Source organism: Palaemon carinicauda, chromosome 40 (assembly GCF_036898095.1).
Source record: "Palaemon carinicauda isolate YSFRI2023 chromosome 40, ASM3689809v2, whole genome shotgun sequence".
In the NCBI taxonomy this organism is placed as follows: Eukaryota; Metazoa; Arthropoda; class Malacostraca; order Decapoda; family Palaemonidae; genus Palaemon; species Palaemon carinicauda.
Window position 1 is genome coordinate 8,117,992 of NC_090764.1, and position 24,418 is coordinate 8,142,409.

General features: G+C 30.8%; 1 protein-coding gene across 1 annotated transcript in view; it reads left to right on the top strand.

Moving 5' to 3' along the window:
- The first annotated feature begins 7,690 nt into the window (after positions 1–7,690).
- Positions 7,691–24,418, top strand: part of LOC137631684 (GATA zinc finger domain-containing protein 14-like) — a 28,947-nt gene continuing 12,219 nt past the window's right edge. The window contains exons 1-2 of the mRNA XM_068363560.1: positions 7,691–7,848; positions 9,861–11,110. Of these exons, the coding sequence (XP_068219661.1) occupies positions 7,691–7,848; positions 9,861–11,110 (1,408 nt within the window). The remainder of the gene's footprint in view (positions 7,849–9,860; positions 11,111–24,418) is intronic.

A 24,418-nucleotide genomic window follows, 5' to 3' on the forward strand; every position in this document is an offset into this window, starting at 1 on the left:
TCTGTCTGTCTGTCTAAAAGGAACACAGTCCCAAACCTAATGATCCCCGACACAAGTTTTGTAACAAAATTCTCTGGCCTTAATCGCGTTATAATTGTATTTCAAAACACTCCCCTGGAAACGTGAGAGGCAGAAAGAAAAATAAAAGAAACGGTTTCCTCGTCTTCCACCTCCGATCCGAAGTCGAAAGTTAAGGAGGACAAGTTCGAGGGATGACGAATTATACCGGAAGGGGAAGAAGTGAGGGGAAGGAGTGAGGGGACCGGCTCTCTCTCTCTCTCTCTCTCTCTCTCTCTCTCTCTCTCTCTCTCTCTCTCTCTCTCTCTGGGCTCTATGTTTATTACTTATGCTATATAGAAAGGTTACCATACTCTCTCTCTCTCTCTCTCTCTCTCTCTCTCTCTCTCTCTCTCTCTCTCTCTCTCTCTCTATTGATTACACTATGTTTTCATATAACTGTATAACTGACCATTGCATCAATACAAAGAAACATTTGAAATCTCTCTCTCTCTCTCTCTGCATGAGTTGTATTTAGTATCTATGGCAATCACGAATGTAAAAGAGAATAGTAAAAGTACTCTCTCTCTCTCTCTCTCTCTCTCTCTCTCTCTCTCTCTCTCTCTCTCTCTCTCTCTCTCTCTGCGACTGAAAAGTTTAGGGTTTGGGTGTGGTCAATAATTGGATGGATGTCCTTAGGTATATTAATCACTTGAACATCAGTCGGTAGGATGTAGGGCTCGTGATTTCATCCCAGGAATCTCCCTTATGTAATAGAGCAAGTGTGTGTGTATATATATATATATAAATAAATATATATATATATATATATATATATATATATATATATATATACATATGTGTATATCTATACATACAAGGTATATGCACATGCATATATATACTGTAAATACATGTGTATATATATGTGTGTATGTGTATGTATTTCTTCCCTGTCACGCTCAGGGAACAGAGGAAGTAGTCATGCCCTAATACGAGGTTTTACCCCTAAAGGTACACTAGGAAACTACTCTCACCCACAAATTGCCCAACCAGCGAGTTGTAGTTAGGAAAGGAAGAGGGGTTGGGAAGGGTAAAATCCATGTGTGTGTGCGCGCGGGCCCATGTCTATCTAGATTTTTAGACGTTATTTTTGGCGGCTCAGGTACACTAGCAGGCTACTCATATAAACATGAAGAGCAACGTCTATGGTAAAAAGAAAACGAATGTCTGTAGTTCAATATCATTTTACTCTGTTGTGCTTGAGGGTACACTCAGGCACACGTTGTTCTATCTTATTTCTTATTTCCTCTCCTCGCTGGACTATTTTCCTCGCTGGAGCCCTTGGGCTTATAGCATCTTGCTTTTCCAACTAGGGTTGTATCGCATGTAGTAATAATGATAATAATAATAATAATAATAATAACATAAATTATATGTATAAGTATATATATATATATATATATATATATATATATATATATATATATATATATATATATATAAGTATACATATAAATGTATATATATACATATATATCTATATATGTGTATATATATATATATATATATATATATATATATATATATATATATATCTATATATGTGTGTGAGGATGTATGTATATATATATATATATATATATATATATATATATATATATATATATATATATATATCCTTATGTTATATATATGTGTTAACGAGTACAGTACAAGCGTTATTAAATGTGAGCACATAACAGAGTACTTCATATACATTTTGAACGAAAATAAAAGTTTGTGGTTGTTGAAAAAAAAAATTCAAAATAGGAACAATGATGAATTCAGTAAAACGAAAATTGTAGCATTTCTCATATGGAAATACCATTCCTCTCATAAAGTTAAATGGATTAAAAATTCCAAAAAAAAGTTTATACGGATCTGTAGTATTTTATTACAGTTTCACATACTGTGCAAAAAGAGTACAAACAGTTATATTTATGAAACCTGCAAGGTACAAATAGTCATTTTCATGAAATCTCCCTCCCTCTACGAATCACTAAGCCAGAAAAAATAATTTTTGGAACAGCGGAAAATCATATATTTATAATATATACTGTTCACTGGATTTTCCATGGATTTATGAATTTTATAATAGTATTTTTTTTCCTACCACTTTTTAAATTGTATGATAAAATTCAAGATTAATTTACTTTTCTGTATGTTGTTGAACATTTTTCCTTAAATGAGAGAAAATAATTCGAGTTACTATTTTTCACTAAACAAATTAAAATTGCTATTGTTGTTGTTGTTATTATTATTATTATTATTATTATTATTATTATTATTATTATTATTATTATTATTATTTTGTTATTATCATTATTATTATTATTATTATAATTATTATTGTTGTTGTGTTGTCGTTGTTGCTGTTGTTATTATTATTATTATTATTATTATTATTATTATTATTATTATTGAAATTATTATGAATATTATTATTATTATTATTATTGTTATTATTATTACTATTATTATCATTATTATTATTATTAATATTAAAATTATCAAACTTATTATTATTATTATTATTATTATTATTATTATTGAAATTATGAAAATGATAAAAATCATTACTGTTATTAGAATCATTAAAATACTAGAAATTATTACTACTATTAAAGTTATTAAACTCATAAAGAATAATTCATGTTACTAATTTCCTGTTAGCAAACAAATATAATTATGTTCTGCAACCAATCAAAGATTTTTTATTCATAACAAATAAACTAATTTCATAACTTATTTGTTACCGTATCTCTATCTCCATTCCTTGAATGTTCCCCTCTTGTATTTTCCCCTTCTGTGATAAAGCTTTCGGGTTGGTTATATGATATTATTATAATAGTAAGTATTGCTCTAAGGGACAATTAAGTCTACCACGTAATCATCCCTGAAATATGTGTGTGTACATATTATATATATATATATATATATATATATATATATATATATATATATGTATATAAATATATATATATATATATGTGTATATATATATATATATATATGAGTGTGTGTGTTTATATATATATATATATATATATATATATACATATATATATAATATGTATGTGGTTACATATATACAGTATATAATAAATATATATATATACACATATATATATATATATATATATATATATATATATATATATATACTATGTATGTTTATATATATGTGTGTATATATATATATATATATATATATATATATATATATATATATATATATATATTTATATATATAGATTATATATATATATATATATATATATATATATATGCATATATACATACATATATATATCTGTGTATTTATATATAAACTATATGTATACATGTGTGTATGTGTATATTCTCTTTAATATCGCACAAATCCTGTAGCAACTTAGCCAAACTAACATTATAGAATCCTATCTTTCATACTTTCTTTCTCTCCCCTAAAGCTTTGAAGAACGGAAAAGTTATGCCAAATCTGTGCAAAAAAAAAATGGAATTCGGTTCCTCCTGCTGTAAATCATTTATGACACAAAGACCGGCATCAGTCAACTTGCAAGCATAAATCAGATCGAGAAATGGTTATTTAGGAGCAAAGCTAAAAGTAATGTCGAATTTGAAAAAACAAAAAAAAAAAGAAATATTACAGCAATGTGTCAGTGAGAAGACACGTGTAAATGAAATTCTCCGTTCAAAGGTTTTAAAGGTTTAAAGACCGCTCATGAATAGCAGAGACAAGGGACAGTGACATTTCCCTATCAAACAGAACAATGCCCTAGAGACTCACCATATACACGTATGATCAGAACCCAACCCCCCTCTCCACCTAAGCTAGGACCAAGGAGGGCCAGGCAATGGCGGCTGATGACTTAGCAGATAGACCTATAGCCTCCCCCAAATCCCCTATCCTCAGCTCACAAGGATAGTGAGGTTAGAGCGACCAAAGAAACTAACGAGTTTGAGCGGGACTCCAACCCCAGCCTGGCGTTGACCAGTCAGGGACGTTACCACATCGGCCACATCCTGAAGATTCATACATGCCACACAGTAATGAGATGATACTGATTTATAACTAAATATTACTATATAATTGCTAGCGCAATTTTTATGCGTATACGCTCAATTAGAAGATTGCGAAGTAAATCTTTTAGCTGCAAACTCTTATTTATGTCCTGTGTTGACTGATTCCATCAGAGTAAACGCAAGTATTTCAAAGAAATTTTCAGTTTCAGCTTAGAGATTTTATATCTATACTAATAACTTGTTGTTACATAGATTTACAATTATTAGAACAAAAGGTTGAGATACAAGGGTAAAAGATCTATTGATGTCTAATTATTATTATTATTATTATTATTATTATTATTATTACTAGCCAAGCTACAACCCTAGTTGGAAAAGCAAGATGCTATAAGCCCAAGGGCTCCAACAGGGAAAAATAGCCCAGTGAAGAAAGGAAATAAGGGAATAAATAAATGATGAGAACAAATTAACAATATATCATTATAAAACATTAACAGCGTCAAAACAGATATGTCCTACATAAACTATTAACAATGTCAAAAACAGATATGTCATATATAAACAATAAAAAGACTCATGTCAGCCTGGTCAACATAAAAACATTTGCTCCTACTTTGAACTTTTGAAGTTTTTTTTTTTTTTTTTTTTTTTTTTTTTACAACAGTGGTTAAAATTTTGTCTTCAATTTGACTCTACAACTCAAGACCTCTTTGCTCATTTCACGAACAACTTAGAAACAAAAGGATAAAATGTCTGGAGAGATGAAAATCTAAGTTATCCTCAACTCTTATCCTAACACTATTTGAGATTTTATCTTCAATTCATATCATAAATAACATAAAAATTAAAAGATTAAAAGCCCGAGAGATGAAAATCCATGTTAATCTCAACTTTTATCTTTACACCAGTGAAGATTTTATCGTCAATTCGTATCATAAATAACATAAAAATAAAAGGATAAAAATACTCTACAGATGAAAATCTAAGTTAAACTCAACCTTTGTCCTTACACTATTCAAGATTTTATCTTCAATTCTTATCATAAATAACATAAAAATAAAAGGATAAAAAAGCTCTAGCGATAAAAATTTATGTTAATCTCAACCCTTATCCTTACACCATTTAGGATTTTATCATCAATTCATATCATAGATAACAAAAATAAAAAGATAAAAAAGCTCTAGAGATGAAAATCTATGTTAATCTCAACCCTTATCCTTACACCATTTAGGATTTTATCATCAATTTCTTATCATAAATAACAAAAATACACCATTTAAGATTTTATCGTCAATTCGTATCATGAAAATCAGAGATAAAAAGATAAAATAGCTCTAGAGATAAAAATCCATGTTAATCTCAACCTTTATCCTTACCCCATTATAAAAAAAAAAGAAATCTCAACCTTTATCCTTACCCCATTATAAGAAAAAAAGAAATCTCAACCTTTATCCTTACCCCATTATAAAAAAAAATAAATCTCAACCTCTATCCTTACCCCATTATAAAAAAAAAGAAATCTCAACCTTTATCCTTACCCCATTATAAAAAAAAGAAATCTCAACCTTTATCCTTACCCCATTATAAAAAAAAGAAATCTCAACCTTTATCCTTACCCCATTATAAAAAAAAGAAATCTCAACTTTTATCCTTACCCCATTTTAAAAAAAAAGAAATATCAACCTTTATCCTTACCCCATTATAAAAAAAAGAAATATCAACCTTTATCCTTACCCCATTATAAAAAAAAAGAAATCTCAACCTTTATCCTTACCCCATTATTAAAAAAAAAGAAATCTCAACCTTTATCCTTACCCCATTATAAAAAAAAAGAAATATCAACCTCTATCCTTACCCCATTATAAAAAAAAGAAATCTCAACCTTTATCCTTACCCCATTATAAAAAAAAGAAATCTCAACCTTTATCCTTACCCCATTATAAAAAAAAGAAATCTCAACCTTTATCCTTACCCCATTATAAAAAAAAGAAATATCAACCTTTATCCTTTCCCCATTATAAAAAAAAGAAATATCAACCTTTATCCTTACCCCATTATAAAAAAAAAGAAATCTCAACCTTTATCCTTACCCCATTATAAAAAAAAGAAATCTCAACCTTTATCTTACCCCATTAAATAAAAAAAGAAATATCAACCTTTATCCTTACCCCATTATAAAAAAAAGAAATCTCAACCTTTATCCTTACCCCATTATAAAAAAAGAAATCTCAACCTTTATCCTTACCCCATTATTAAAAAAAGAAATCTCAACCTTTATCCTTACCCCATTATAAAAAAAAGAAATATCAACCTTTATCCTTCCCCCATTATAAAAAAAAAAGAAATATCAACCTTTATCCTTACCCCATTATTAAAAAAAGAAATCTCAACCTTTATCCTTACCCCATTATAAAAAAAAAAGAAATCTCAACCTTTATCCTTACCCCATTATAAAAAAAAAGAAATCTCAACCTTTATCCTTACCCCATTATAAAAAAAAGAAATCTCAACCGTTATCTTACCCCATTAAATAAAAAAAGAAATATCAACCTTTATCCTTACCCCATTATAAAAAAAAAGAAATCTCAACCTTTATCCTTACCCCATTATAAAAAAAAGAAATCTCAACCTTTATCCTTACCCCATTATTAAAAAAAGAAATCTCAACCTTTATCCTTACCCCATTATAAAAAAAAGAAATATCAACCTTTATCCTTCCCCCATTATAAAAAAAAAAGAAATATCAACCTTTATCCTTACCCCATTATAAAAAAAAGAAATCTCAACCTTTATCCTTACCCCATTATTAAAAAAAAGAAGTCTCAACCTTTATCCTTACCCCATTATAAAAAAAAAGAAATCTCAACCTTTATCCTTACCCCATTATAAAAAAAAGAAATCTCAACCTTTATCCTTACCCCATTATTAAAAAAAGAAATCTCAACCTTTATCCTTACCCCATTATAAAAAAAAGAAATATCAACCTTTATCCTTCCCCCATTATAAAAAAAAAAAGAAATATCAACCTATATTCTTACCCCATTAGAAAAAAAAAGAAATCTCAACCTTTATCCTTACCCCATTATAAAAAAAAGAAATATCAACCTTTATCCTTACCCCATTATAAAAAAAAAGAAATATCAACCTTTATCCTTACCCCATTATAAAAAAAGAAATATCAACCTTTATCCTTACCCCATTATAAAAAAAAAAAGAAATATCAACCTTTATCCTTACCCCATTAGAAAAAAAAAGAAATATCAACCTTTATCCTTACCCCATTATAAAAAAAAGAAATATCAACCTTTATCCTTACCCCATTATAAAAAAAAAGAAATATCAACCTTTATCCTTACCCCATTAGAAAAAAAAAAGAAATATCAACCTTTATCCTTACCCCATTATAAAAAAAAGAAATATCAACCTTTATCCTTACCCCCATTATAAAAAAAAAGAAATCTCAACCTTTATCCTTAACCCATTATAAAAAAAAAAGAAATATCAACCTTTATCCTTGCCCCATTTAATAAAAGAAATAAGAACAGTTCAACCATTTCCTTCAACTCCAAATAATTCCTGCAACGTCTATCCCGTCATCTTTCGGAATCTCCCCAAACGAGACAGGATGCGGTCAGCCTTTAGAGCAGCAGCGAAACCTTCCTCGCAGCGACTGGTAGAGAAGTTCTGCGATTTCCTTATTTGTCCAGTTCCATTTCGGAAGAGGAAATTGCCGGCCGATGACGACGAAGCGTTAGACGAGAGAAAGGAAATCAACGGGTCCAAGTAAATTACCCCCCAAATCCTGAGAATAGTTCTGACCAGGTTCGCAATTTCACTTAGGCCCAATGGTACCCCTCCCCCCAGATTTAGTCCCATACAAATCTATTTTATTTCCTATATAGTTTATCGTAATAGCTGCAGATAATTGGTATTAGCATGATGTATATATTGACTTGGTTAATTACGGTCGTTTCCTTAATTACTTCCCTTAGAATCTTGGATGTTTTTTTGGTGAAATGCCGTTTTCTTTTCCAGTCCCGTTTTCTATTCATTTAAGAGAGATACATGGCGTATCTCTTTCTATACATTGCTGGCGTTTTATCCTTGTTTCTTTACCTTTCTGCCTTTCGCTCATACCTTGACCCATGCATGCACACTTAAGTCAAATGGTTCATCTATTATCACTTAATACCATGACCTGGTTTCATCCAGGTGTCATGGATTTAACCTCGCAAGTTTAGTACCCTTGACCCTCTGTATATACAATAGTGATACTCCTGTTAAATACTCATGACTCTCTGTGTATATAATAATCCTAAAATAATCTCTTATGATGAAGTGCTAGGGTGTAATTGTTTGGACCAAATTGGGTTTTACGAAATATTAAATATTATGTTGTAACATTTTTATTTTACAACTATGAGGGAGTTGACGCATTTTGAATCCAAATTGAGGAATTTTAGCCGGGGTTATCATTCAAAGCTTAAAAGTAATCTTAGCCAGGATTATAATTCAAAGCCTAAAAGTAATCTTAGCCAGGATTATAATTCAAAGCTTAAAAGTAATCTTAGCCAGGATTATAATTCTAAGCTTAAAAGTAATCTTAGCCAGGATTATAACTCAAAGCTTAAAAGTAATCTTAGCCAGGATTATAATGCAAAGCCTAAAAGTAATCTTAGCCAGGATTATAACTCAAAGCTTAAAAGTAATCTTAGCCAGGATTATAACTCAAAGCTTAAAAGTAATCTTAGCCAGGATTATAACTCAAAGCTTAAAAGTAATCTTAGCCAGGATTATAACTCAAAGCTTAAAAGTAATCTTAGCCAGGATTATAACTCAAAGCTTAAAAGTAATCTTAGCCAGGATTATAACTCAAAGCTTAAAAGTAATCTTAGCCAGGATTATAACTCAAAGCTTAAAAGTAATCTTAGCCAGGATTATAACTCAAAGCTTAAAAGTAATCTTAGCCAGGATTATAACTCTAAGCTTAAAAGTAATCTTAGCCAGGATTATAATGCAAAGCATAAAAGTAATCTTAGCCAGGATTATCACTCAAAGCTTAAAAGTAATCTTAGCCAGGATTATAACTCAAAGCTTAAAAGTAATCTTAGCCAGGATTATCATTCAAAGCTTAAAAGTAATCTTAACCGTGATTATAATTCAAAGCTTAAAACTATTCTTAGCAAGGATTATAATTCAAAGCCTAAAAGTAATCTTAACCATGATTATAATTCAAAGTCTAATAGTAATCTTAGCCAGGATTATAATTCAAAGCTTAAAAGTAATCTTAGCCAGGATTATCATTCAAAGCCTAAAAGTAATCTTAGCCAGGATTATCACTCAAAGCTTAAAAGTAATCTTAGCCAGGATTATAACTCTAAGCTTAAAAGTAATCTTAGCCAGGATTATAATGCAAAGCCTAAAAGTAATCTTAGCCATGATTATAATTCAAAGCCTAAAAGTAATCTTAGCCAGGATTATCATTCAAAGCTTAAAAGTAATCTTAGCCAGGATTATAATTCAAAGCCTAAAAGTAATCTTAGCCAGGATTATCACTCAAAGCTTAAAAGTAATCTTAGCCAGGATTATAATTCAAAGCCTAAAAGTAATCTTAGCCAGGATTATAATTCAAAGCTTAAAAGTAATCTTAGCCAGGATTATAATTCAAAGCTTAAAAGTAATCTTAGCCAGGATTATAATTCAAAGCTTAAAAGTAATCTTAGCCAGGATTAACACTCAAAGCCTAAAAGTAATCTTAGCCAGGATTATAACTCAAAGCTTAAAAGTAATCTTAGCCAGGATTATAATTCAAAGCCCAAAAGTAATCTTAGCCGGGATTATAACTCAAAGCTTAAAAGTAATCTTAGCCAGGATTATAATTCAAAGCCTAAAAGTAATCTTAGCCGGGATTATAACTCAAAGCTTAAAAGTAATCTTAGCCAGGATTATAATTCAAAGCCTAAAAGTAATCTTAGCCGGGATTATAATTCAAAGCTTAAAAGTAATCTTAGCCAGGATTATAATTCAAAGCCTAAAAGTAATATTAGCCGGGATTATAATTCTAAGCTTAAAAGTAATCTTAGCCAGGATTATCATTCAAAGCTTAAAAGTAATCTTAGCCAGGATTATAATGCAAAGCATAAAAGTAATCTTAGCCATGATTATCATTCAAAGCTTAAAAGTAATCTTAGCCAGGATTATAACTCAAAGCTTAAAAGTAATCTTAGCCAGGATTATAATTCAAAGCTTAAAAGTAATCTTAGCCAGGATTATAATTCAAAGCCTAAAAGTAATCTTAACCATGATTATAATTCAAAGTCTAATAGTAATCTTAGCCAGGATTATAATTCAAAGCTTAAAAGTAATCTTAGCCAGGATTATCATTCAAAGCTTAAAAGTAATCTTAGCCAGGATTATAATTCAAAGTCTAATAGTAATCTTAGCCAGGATTATAATGCAAAGCTTAAAAGTAATCTTAGCCAGGATTATAATTCAAAGCTTAAAAGTAATCTTAGCCAGGATTATAACTCAAAGCTTAAAAGTAATCTTAGCCAGGATTATAATGCAAAGCATAAAAGTAATCTTAGCCATGATTATCATTCAAAGCTTAAAAGTAATCTTAGCCAGGATTATAATTCAAAGCTTAAAAGTAATCTTAGCCAGGATTATAATTCAAAGCTTAAAAGTAATCTTAACCGTGATTATAATTCAAAGCTTAAAACTATTCTTAGCAAGGATTATAATTCAAAGCCTAAAAGTAATCTTAACCATGATTATAATTCAAAGTCTAATAGTAATCTTAGCCAGGATTATAATTCAAAGCTTAAAAGTAATCTTAGCCAGGATTATCATTCAAAGCTTAAAAGTAATCTTAGCCAGGATTATAATTCAAAGTTTAATAGTAATCTTAGCCAGGATTATAATGCAAAGCTTAAAAGTAATCTTAGCCAGGATTATAATTCAAAGCTTAAAAGTAATCTTAGCCAGGATTATAACTCAAAGCTTAAAAGTAATCTTAGCCAGGATTATAATGCAAAGCATAAAAGTAATCTTAGCCATGATTATCATTCAAAGCTTAAAAGTAATCTTAGCCAGGATTATAATGCAAAGCATAAAAGTAATCTTAGCCATGATTATCATTCAAAGCTTAAAAGTTATCTTAGCCAGGATTATCATTCAAAGCTTAAAAGTAATCTTAGCCAGGATTATAATGCAAAGCATAAAAGTAATCTTAGCCATGATTATCATTCAAAGCTTAAAAGTAATCTTAGCCAGGATTATCATTCAAAGCTTAAAAGTAATCTTAGCCAGGATTATAATGCAAAGCTTAAAAGTAATCTTAGCCAGGATTATAATGCAAAGCTTAAAAGTAATCTTAGCCAGGATTATCATTCAAAGCTTAAAAGTAATCTTAGCCAGGATTATAATTCAAAGCTTAAAAGTAATCTTAGCCAGGATTATAATGCAAAGCTTAAAAGTAATCTTAGCCAAGATTATAATTCAAAGGTTAAAAGTAATCTTAGCCAGGATTATAATGCAAAGCTTAAAAGTAATCTTAACCTTGATTATAATCCAAAGCTTAAAGGTGATCTTAGCCAGGATCATAATTCAAAGCTTAAAAGTAATCTTAGCCAGGATTATAATGCAAAGCTTAAAAGTAATCTTAGCCAGGATTATAATTCAAAGCTTAAAAGTAATCTTAGCCGGGATTATAATTCTAAGCTTAAAAGTAATCTTAGCCAGGATTATCATTCAAAGCTTAAAAGTAATCTTAGCCAGGATTATAATGCAAAGCATAAAAGTAATCTTAGCCATGATTATCATTCAAAGCTTAAAAGTAATCTTAGCCAGGATTATCATTCAAAGCTTAAAAGTAATCTTAGCCAGGATTATCATTCAAAGCTTAAAAGTAATCTTAACCTTGATTATAATCCAAAGCTTAAAGGTGATCTTAGCCAGGATCATAATTCAAAGCTTAAAAGTAATCTTAGCCAGGATTATAATTCAAAGCTTTAAAGTAATCTTAGCCAGGATTATAATTCAAAGCTTAAAAGTAATCTTAGCCAGGATTATAATTCAAAGCTTAAAAGTAATCTTAGCCAGGATTATCATTCAAAGCTTAAAAGTAATCTTAGCCAGGATTATAATGCAAAGCTTAAAAGTAATCTTAGCCAGGATTATAATGCAAAGCTTAAAAGTAATCTTAGCCAGGATTATAATGCAAAGCATAAAAGTAATCTTAGCCAGGATTATAACTCAAAGCTTAAAAGTAATCTTAGCCAGGATTATAATGCAAAGCATAAAAGTAATCTTAGCCATGATTATCATTCAAAGCTTAAAAGTAATCTTAGCCAGGATTATAATGCAAAGCTTAAAAGTAATCTTAGCCAGGATTATAACGCAAAGCTTAAAAGTAATCTTAGCCAGGATTATAATACAAAGCTTAAAAGTAATCTTAGCCAGGATTATAACGCAAAGCTTAAAAGTAATCTTAGCCAGGATTATAATTCAAAGCTTAAAAGTAATCTTAGCCAGGATTATAATTCAAAGCTTAAAAGTAATCTTAGCCAGGATTATAATGCAAAGCTTAAAAGTAATCTTAGCCAGGATTATAATTCAAAGCTTAAAAGTAATCTTAGCCAGGATTATAATTCAAAGCATAAAAGTAATCTTAGCCAGGATTATAATGCAAAGCTTAAAAGTAATCTTAGCCAGGATTATAATGCAAAGCTTAAAAGTAATCTTAGCCAGGATTATAATGCAAAGCTTAAAAGTAATCTTAGCCAGGATTATAACGCAAAGCTTAAAAGTAATCTTAGCCAGGATTATAATTCAAAGCCTAAAAGTAATCTTAACCATGATTATAATTCAAAGTCTAAAAGTAATCTTAGCCAGGATTATAATTCAAAGCTTAAAAGTAATCTTAACCATGATTATAATTCAAAGCTTAAAAGTAATCTTAGCCAGGATTATCATTCAAAGCCTAAAAGTAATCTTAACCATGATTATAATTCAAAGTCTAATAGTAATCTTAGCCAGGATTATAATTCAAAGCTTAAAAGTAATCTTAGCCAGGATTATCATTCAAAGCTTTAAAGTAATCTTAGCCAGGATTATAATTCAAAGCTTAAAAGTAATCTTAACTATGATTATAATTCAAAGTCTAAAAGTAATCTTAACCATGATTATAATTCAAAGTCTAATAGTAATCTTAGCCAGGATTATAATTCAAAGCTTAAAAGTAATCTTAGCCAGGATTATCATTCAAAGCTTAAAAGTAATCTTAACTATGATTATAATTCAAAGTCTAAAAGTAATCTTAACCAGGATTATAATCCAAAGCTTAAAGGTGATCTTAGCCAGGATTATAATTCAAAGCTTAAAAGTAATCTTAGCCAGGATCATAATTCAAAGCTTAAAAGTAATCTTAGCCAGGATTATAATTCAAAGCTTTAAAGTAATCTTAGCCAGGATTATAATTCAAAGCTTAAAAGTAATCTTAGCCAGGATTATAATTCAAAGCTTAAAAGTAATCTTAGCCACGATCATAATTCAAAGCTTAAAAGTAATCTTAGCCAGGATTATCATTCAAAGCTTAAAAGTAATCTTAGCCAGGATTATCATTCAAAGCTTAAAAGTAATCTTAACTATGATTATAATTCAAAGTTTAATAGTAATCTTAGCCAGGATTATAATTCAAAGCTTAAGAGTATTCTTAGCCAGGATTATAATTCGAAGCTTAAAAGTAATCTTAGCCACGATCATACTTCAAAGCTTAAAAGTAATCTTCGCTCACGGTTTGGCAGAGACTGCAGGTCCACACCAGGCTTTTTTATACCCTTCAACATGTTAGCACATTAACTTTTAGGCATTCAACTTAGCAAGTCCGCTTGAATATCATAAATTATATTTGATCATTTATCATAAAGCATGTCAATGGGAGAAAAAAAAAGTCCGCTTGAATATCATAAATTATATTTGATCATTTATCATAAAGCATGTCAATAGGAGGAAAAAAAAAGTCCGCTTGAATATCATAAATTATATTTGATCATTTATCATAAAGCATGTCAATAGGAGAAAAAAAAGTCCGCTTGAATATCATAAATTATATATGATCATTTATCATAAAGCATGTCAATAGGAGAAAAAAAAGTCCGCTTGAATATCATAAATTATATTTGATCATTTATCATAAAGCATGTCAATAGGAGGAAAAAAAGTCCGCTTGAATATCATAAATTATATATGATCATTTATCATAAAGCATGTCAATAGGAGAAAAAAAAAGTCCGCTTGAATATCATAAATTATATATGATCATTTATCATAAAGCATGTCAATGGGAGAAAAAAAAAGTCCGCTTGAATATCATAAATTATATTTGATCATTTATCATAAAGCATGTCAATAGGAGGAAAAAAAACCGCTTGAATTTCATAAATCATATTTGATCATTTATCATAAAGCATGTCAATAGGAGAAAAAAAAAGTCCGCTTGAATATCATAAATTATATATGATCATTTATCATAAAGCATGTCAATGGGAGAAAAAAAAAGTCCGCTTGAATATCATAAATTATATTTGATCATTTATCATAAAGCATGTCAATAGGAGGAAAAAAAAACCGCTTGAATTTCATAAATCATATTTGATCATTTATCATAAAGCATGTCAATAGGAGGAAAAAAAACGCTTGAATATCATAAATCATATTTGATCATTTATCATAAAGCATGTCAATAGGAGAAAAAAAAAGTCCGCTTGAATATCATAAATTTTATTTGATCATTTATCATAAAGCATTTCAATAAAAAAAAAAAAACACACACATACAATTATAACTACACAACGTCGAAACCTTTAGAGAAATACAGAAATCAGCCTGCAAACCGCAATGTAATTTATGCATTACGAGTCATTGTCGAGTGTCATTTTTTAGGCGAGACCGGTGATTACTATTTTAGCCCTAATCAATAATCTGGTTTTCAATTTAATTTCATTTCCCGTTGACCGGAAACAGGTCGGAGCGTCTGGGGCGTGGGACCTTTGAGGTTGTTGCGGTTAGAGTTGTGTTAATAAGTGGGAGAAAAAGATTAGGTGGACTTTATGATAATTTGTTACAATAGATGCGTGTGTGTGTGTATATATATATATATATATATATATATATATATATATATATATATATATATATATATATATATATATTATATATATATATACTGTATATATATATATATATATATATATATATATATATATATATATATATAATATATATATATTTATGTATGTATATATACAGTATATATATATATGTGTGTGTGTGTGTGTATGTATATATAGACTATGTGTATATATATATATATATATATATATATATATATATATATTTATATATATATATATATATATATATATATATATATATATATATATATATATGATCACATTCAACATTCCCCTTTCCGTGAGTATAGTGGGAGGTGGAGTAGTCCTACCCTGGTGAGGAGGATGTTGCGTGCGAGCGCATATCTATCTAGATATCTAGCCGTCATTGTTGACGGGTCGCGTACACCAGTAACGGTTGATAGAGCGATAAAAGCTAAAATATTCTCCATAGTAAAATGGGATAAGGAGCATAAAGAGTAAACACGAAGGGGAAGATAAATGAAGAACTAAACACAATATAGACTGGAAGACTGGTGAGAGGACTTGTCAGGAAGTGGAATAAGTTAGGAGAGAGAGAGAGAGAGAGAGAGAGAGAGAGAGAGAGAGAGAGAGAGAGAGAGAGGGGGGGTTAGGTTTCTTAAATCAATTAATGTCAGCCTTACTTACAAAGATATATTTACTTGATAGCAGTTTCTTGCAGCTTTACACACGTCAATAAAGTGAAACGTCCTGATGAGATGAAGTTACGAAGTATGATTGATTGATTGATTGATTATGAGTTATCTGGCATCCTGACGAGGTTTTGATATAGATGAAATGTGCCTCTTTATAGTAAATGGTTTTGTAAGAAGATAAACGAGTGATTGATATTATTTTTCTTCATAATGATATAATCTTTATTTTGGAAAGAAAGTTACTATATCAGAAGACCCTTAAATTGACAAATACGTACCGCTAAAATATTTATAAAGATACAAAACATTCAGTCTATATTTAACAAGTGTTTCAATTTCTTTATTATTTATATTTGCTTTATATTTTTTTTTCTCTTGCTGTATATTATACAAATGGTACTTTAATCGTTTGAACCAAACTTGATGTCATATTTCAATGTTTCTTAAAAGAAAAAAAAAAATTTCATGCTTCATATTCAAAAGCTATATAAATTTTAGTTTCAATTTTTATGTTCTATACATATATTAGATTACCCAATTTACGTATGGATAAATCAAGCTACATTCAGATTTATCTCATTGCTAATACCTTTTTACTACGCAGCTGTACAAGTAAAAGAGGTAGAAGATTGAATCAAGTCTAATACGACTAAATCAAAGGCTTTTATTTACAAGGATCCAGATTTTATCTTCAATTTGACTTATTTCAGCTCTAGAGCTCTGTGCATATTTCATAGATAACAGAAATAAAAAGATGAAAAAATCGTGAGAGATTAAAATCTCTTTTAATCTCAACCTTATCAATGGTTATCATTGCTCTAAATACAGATTAGCGTCAGGAATCGATAGTAATTTATGTCATATTAATCACGTATTGCATTCGTCCTCAAACTTACTCCAAAATCAGATCATTGATCGCTAGTTATGGTTAGTCCCATAACATATACACCATGGTCTTCCACTGTCTTGGCTTAGAGTTCTCTTGTTTGAAGGTACAATCCTGCACACACTTCTATCTTATATCTCTTCCTCTTGTTTTGTTAAAGTTTTTCTTAAAAATTTTTAATTTTTCCTTGTTTCCTCTCCTCGCTTGGCTATTTTCCTGTTGGAGCCCCTAGCCTTGTAGCATTCTTTTTTGATAACTAGGGTTGTAGCTTAGCAAGTAATAATAGTAATGATAATAATTCGATGTAATCATTATTCTGCACAAGAAACTTGTTTAAACTTACAAATGAAAAACTTACCGTTATCTTTGTGGGGATGTTCCTAATCCACTCCTTTTATTTAGACATATAAAGGTAAATTTAACAAATAAGAGCTTAATTATTCCTGTGAATATATTTTAAGAATCTATACAAACGTTAATTAATTAAAACATGGCTCTCGACATGAAGTAATTTCAATCAACAAAGACAAATCATCATAACTACAGTTTGACTGTCGTGTATACTTCGTGTAAACAATAAGTTAATTAATATATTTGAAATAGATTAGGGCAGGACTTTTATAATGGAGTCTCTCTCTCTCTCTCTCTCTCTCTCTCTCTCTCTCTCTCTCTCTCTCTCTCTCTCTCTCTCATTTAAATAACATATTTGAAATAGAATAGTATAGCACTTTTATAATGGAGAGTGTCTCTCTCTCTCTCTCTCTCTCTCTCTCTCTCTCTCTCTCTCTCTCTCTCTCTCTCTCTCTTTAAGTGAAATAATATATTGGAAATAGATTAATACAGGACTTTTATAGCTCTCTCTCTCTCTCTCTCTCTCTCTCTCTCTCTCTCTCTCTCTCTCTCTCTCTCTCTCTCATTTAAATAACACACTTGAAATAGAATAGTATAGTACTTTTATAATGGAGAGTCTCTCTCTCTCTCTCTCTCTCTCTCTCTCTCTCTCTCTCTCTCTCTCTCTCTTACTAGAAGAACCTTTGACCTTCCATTAGTGGCTCAAATACTACACAGGATGTGCCTCACAAAACAATTTTCTAAAACGTAAAAGGAATAAACTTCCTTTTGCTTTGCTCTCGTCCTAATCTTTCTCATCCAATTTTCCTTTCTATTCAACCTTTCCTATTCCCTTTCTCCTATTGGCGCTTTCTCTTAGGCAAGATATCGCAATTCCTGAAATATGGAATAGGAAATCAAGTATTCCAAAACTGAATTACATTTTTTAAATAAACATTTTTAATTTGTTGTTTCTTTTGATTAGCTAATATTTTATGCTTTCGTATCTGTCTCCACGCGAATATTTTAAGTCATCAAATAGCTCAAACGATTTTGATATTTTATTTCTCAATCTCCACGCGAATATTTTATTTCTCAGTCTCCACTCGGATATTTTATTTCTCAGTCTCCACGCGAATATTTTATTTTTCAATCTCCACGCGAATATTTTATTTCTCAATCTCCACGCGAATATTTTATTTCTCAATCTCCACGCTAATATTTTATTTCTCAATCTCCACGCGAATATTTCAAGTCTTCGAACAGCTCAAAACGATTTAAATTTTTTTTTCTCAATCTCCACTCGGATATTTTATTTCTCAATCTCCACTCGAATATTTTATTTCTCAGAGTTCTCGCGAATATTTCAAGTCTTCGAACAGGTCAAAACGATTTTAATTTTTTATTTCTCAATCTCCACTCGGATATTTTATTTCTCAATCTCCACGCTAATATTTTATTTCTCAATCTCCACTCGAATATTTTATTTCTCAATCTCCACTCGAATATTTTATTTCTCAGTTTCCACTCAAATATTCTATTTCTCAGTCTCCACGCGAATATTTCATTTCTCAATCTCCACTCGAATATTTCATTTCTTAGTCTCCACGTGAATATTTTATTTATCAATCTCCACGTCAATATTCTATCTCTCAATCTCCACGCTAATATTTTATTTCTCAATCTCCACTCGAATATTTTATTTCTTAATCTCCTCTCGAATATTTTATCTCTTAATCTCTACTCGAATATTTTATTTCTCAATCTCCACTCGAATATTTTATTTCTCAATCTCCACGCGAATATTTCAAGTCTTCCAACAGCTCAAAACGATTTTGATATTTTATTTCTCAATCTCCACTCGGATATTTTATTTCTCAATCTCCACTCGGATATTTTATTTCTCAATCTCCACTCGGATATTTTATTTCTCAATCTCCACTCGGATATTTTATTTCTCAGTCTCCACGCGAATATTTCAAGTCTTCGAACAGGTCAAAACGATTTTGATATTTTATTTCTCAATCTCCACTCGGATATTTTGTTTTTCAATCTCCACTCGAATATTTTATTTCTCAATCTCCACTCGAATATTTCATTTCTCAGTCTCCACGCGAATATTTCAAGTCATCGAACAGCTTAAATGATTTTAATATTTCATTTCTCGATATCCACGCTATTTCATCTCTCAATTTCCACATGAATATTCCAAGTCGGTAAGCAGCTCAAAATAACTTTAATATTTTATTTCTCAATCTCCACTCGAATATTTTATTTCTCAATCTCCACTCGAATATTTTATCTCTTAATCTCCACGAGAATATTCCAAGTCGTTAAGCAGCTCAAAATAACTTTAATATTTTATTTCTCAATCTCCACGCTAATATTTCATTTCTCAATCTTCACTCGATTACTTTGTCTCTCAATCTCCACGCGAATATTCCAAGTCTTCGAACAGCTCAAAATAATTTTAGTATTTTATTTCTCAATCTCCACTCGATTATTTTATTTCTCAATCTCCACGCGAATATTTCAAGTCATCGAACAGCGCCACATAATTTTCCGTATAATCATATTCGCATGAACAAGAAGAAGACGAGTCGCAATTGGCCTCTAATTGCAGTCAAACGAGAGAGCCCGAACAGAACGACAGTGTTAATGGTCCCAGAGGAAAGTAATTTGTAAATGGCAAGAGGAAGGTCATAGTTATCCGCAAGAAACAAAGAGAACTTTCCTTCTGACATGAGAACGTAATTGCTAATTTGCATAGCAAAGGGAATCTTGAGTAGAACTTTTAAAATACTTTACTTTCTCTTAAGAGGGAGAGAAAGGCTGAATATGGTGGCCTGAAACGGATATTTAATTTCAAATTGATCAAACAAATAAATTAGATATATTGCACAACTACTTTTTTAACATTCAAGCATTTCAGTTAACAAGTTAGCATAGATTTTTATAAAATTTTGATGAGAAAATGTGTTTTTTATATCAAAAGAGTAATTTGCATGCGTGTTTAAAGGTTTAAATGCCGCTCATGAATGGCAGAGGCAAGGGAGAGTGACATTGCCCCATCAAGCTGGACAATGCCCTAGAGACTAACCATATATACATATGATCAGCGCCCAAGCCCCTTCTCCATCCAAGCTAGAACCAAGGAGAGCCAGGCAATGGCTGCTGATGACTCAGGAGATAGACCTATAGGCTCCCCCAAACCCTCCATCCTTAGCTCGCAAAGAGAGTAAGGTTACAGCGACAAAAGAAATTAACGAGTTTGAGCAAATTTGAACCCCAGTCTGGCGTTCCCTAGTCAGGGACGTCACCCACGTCAACCACCACATGCAGTTGTCCTTCATATTAAAGGATTCAAAATAATCATAACCATTTGTTAAAAAGGAACTTTGAATCACCTGAATATTCGTTTTAGTTTAGTGAAATTTAACCCTGCTAATGTCTATTACCTTTCCGCTTCCTCTTTTCACAAACATTCTCAAACTTCTACCAACCATTGCTGCTTCTGCGTACTTTCACCAACCAACGCCAAAATATATGTGCAAACATCTTTCCCACTTCACTCTATCCATATTTCTCTCCCAATACCATAAGTTTAAAACTTCATCAGGGATTTTCTAGTTTCCAACATTTTTCCTTACTAATGTTGTAAATCCTTGTGTTAGTTTCATTTTCATGCATTTGTCTAGAACTCAAGATATACTAACGTAAAAATCATTTCATTATAAAAAAAATTAATCACTCTTCCGCTGCATACATTCCCAACCACTTTCCTAAACCTCTTTATTATTTTTATTTTCTTCTATATTAATATCAAATAGATTTGTTCTTTTGATTTTTCAAGATTTTCTTTATATACGATTTCTTAATAAACACTTGATCCAATTGCTAAGTCTTTATCCAATATCACACAAGTCTATCTAAATCAAAACCCTTTTTATAGTGAGGTTTTTTTTTTTTTTTTTTTTTTTTTTTAGAATACCTAAAGTCCGTTCCCGAGTTCTATATAAAAAAAATTAAATAGCAGTGTATTTTGATTTAAGGTGAGGAATTTTCCTCATCCAATAGATTATTTCATTAAAAATACGAAATACACTAAGATCAAATTAATGTACATAATCGAAGCTCACACTGAGAGTGATAATGAAGTGTCAATTACTGAATAATGTTCGAGCCTGGCAACTGTTGACATTTAGATAATATTGATACATTTACAACGGAAACACCTTATTAAATAGGATGTTGATTCCAGTGGCAGGCTAATAAAGAATTGTCAGTTCAGCAATACCTTCATATTTTCGAGTCAATTCATTAGTGTTTGAAAGTTTAGTATCAGCGAAAACAATAATGAATAACACCCTTGCTGCTAATATCATCGAAGAGCAATGTCAACATACCCTATAGTCAATTCTCTTTAGTGAGGCAGATTTGCACCGCCTCGCAGGGGTGCCCCTTTAGCTCGGAAAAGTTTCCTGCTCGCTGATTGGTTGGACAAGATAATTCTAACCAATCAGATAGCAGGGAACTTTTCCGAGCTAAAAGGGCATCGCTGCGAGTCGGTGCAATTGTGCCTCATTAAAAAAGATTGATTAAAGTGATGATGTTTTTGTGGGAATATGCATTGAATACTGATCTTAAGATGATTTATACAAGAAGATAAGTATCTTTGGCTGTTTCACTTGACAATTTCATGAGAATTATAATCTGGTTCTGAGGAGATTGCAATAAATAGAGGTATATGTCATACAGGTGTTACGGATAGAAAAGTAAATATAAATATTCATTAATTTACTTTATTTTAATCGCAAACAACCCAAAGATATTTTTTCTTAATCTACCATGATACCGTCATCGGTAAAACATTAAGTTTTATAATAGCTATACAGTCCTTTTTGTACACAATTTTAAATACCAATCTTCTACAAAAATATTTTACTTATGTTGATCTACCATAATACTCTCATCGGTCAAACATAATGAAGTTTTATATTCTCTAACTAATCCTTTTCGTACACGATTTCAAATACTAATCTTTTTCTTTGAAGATATTTTACTTGAGTTAACCTACCATAATACTCTCGTCTGTCAAAACATGATGAAGCTTTATATTCGCTATTTAATCCTTTTCGTACACGATTTCAAATACTAATCTTTTTCTAAGATATTTTACTTAAGTTAAATCGACCATAATACTCTCATCTGTAAAAACATGAAGAAGTTTTTTACTCGCTATTTAATCCTTTTCCTACACGATTTCAAATATCAAACTGTTTCTACAAAGATATTCTACATAAGTTAAATCGACCATAATACTCTCATCTGTAAAAACATGAAGAAGTTTTTTACTCGCTATTTAATCCTTTTCCTACACGATTTCAAATATCAAACTGTTTCTACAAAGATATTCTACATAAGTTAAATCGACCATAATACTCTCATCTGTAAAAACATGAAGAAGTTTTTTACTCGCTATTTAATCCTTTTCCTACACGATTTCAAATATCAAACTGTTTCTACAAAGATATTCTACATAAGTTAAATCGACCATAATACTCTCATCTGTAAAAACATGAAGAAGTTTTTTACTCGCTATTTAATCCTTTTCCTACACGATTTCAAATATCAAACTGTTTCTACAAAGATATTCTACATAAGTTAAATCGACCATAATACTCTCATCTGTAAAAACATAATGAAGTTTTATACTCGCTATTTAATCCTTTTCGTACACGATTTCAATTATTAATCATCTTAAAGGTTAAAGGTGACTGGTTTCAGTTCCGGTTTCATCAGAATAGATGCTCACCAGAACGTCAGCCGGGCAAGCCCAACCCCCCACTGTGGTGCCCTACCACCAGCAGTAGCCTCCCCAGTAAACTGCTTAAACTCATGATCCTGGTCGGGGATCGATCTCTTGCCATGCGAAATGCTAGGCAAACACGTTACCACTGTACTAGCCAGTACAAAGATATTTTACTTAAGTTGATCTACCATAATACTCTCATCGGTAAAAAACATTACGAAGTTTTATACTCGCTGTTTAATCCTTTTCGTACACACTTCAAATACAAATCTTCAACCATTTCTTGAAGAGCTGAAGGTTAATCTTGAAGACAGCGGCTGTTACAGAACCTCTTAAATATCCTATGATAGTCAGAAAAGGACTCCGAATACCTCACGTTAAAGTGGTAATCATTTTTCATCCGAAAGAATTTAAAAACTTTCGTATAAAGTTAATGAAGCGGAGAGCTTATACAAATTTTGGAGGAGGCCACTTAATACACTAGGCGGGACTTTACCGCCATAATTCCACCAAATAGGTGTTTACAACGAAACTTATAGAAAGTTGTTAAAAGCGTTTCATGACTGCGACGAGTTTGGTAATGAGTATACAATGGAGGGGCAATGGCATTGTTGATACTACTAAAAGAAGAGAGAGAGAGAGAGAGAGAGAGAGAGAGAGAGAGAATATTATTCTCTTTTACATTCGTGATAGCCTTAGATACTAAATGAAACTGAAGGAGAGAGAGAGAGAGAGAGAGAGAGAGAGAGAGAGAGAATATTATTCTCTTTTACATTCGTGATAACCATAGATACTAAATGCAACTCAAGGAGAGAGAGAGAGAGAGAGAGAGAGAGAGAGAGAATTTTCATTGTTGTCATTTACATTCGTCATAGCCATAGATACTAAATGCAACTCAAGGAGAGAGAGAGAGAGAGAGAGAGAGAGAGAGAGAGTATTTTCATTACTCTCTTTTACATACACGATAGCCATAGATACTAAATACAACTCAAGGAGAGAGAGAGAGAGAGAGAGAGAGAGAGAGAGAGAGAGAGTATTTTTACTATTCTCTTTTACATTTGTGATTGCCATAGATACTAAATACAACTCATGCAGAGAGAGAGAGAGAGAGAGAGAGAGAGAGAGAGTATTTTTACTATTCTATTTTACATTCGTGATTGCCATATATACTAAATACAACTCATGCAAAGAGAGAGAGAGAGAGAGAGAGAGAGAGAGAGAGATTCCAAATATTTCTTTGTATTGATGTAATGGATAGTTATATGAAAACATATTGTAATCAAGAGAGAGAGAGAGAGAGAGAGAGAGAGAGAGAGAGAGAGAGAGAAAAAAAAGTATTTTTTATTACATTCGTGATAACAACAACACTGACAAGTCCAGCCGTTTCTAGTCCACTGCAGGACAAAGGCCTGCTCTGTGAAAAATTTAACTTTTCCTATAAATGAAATATAGAACTCACCCGAAGAATTCTGCC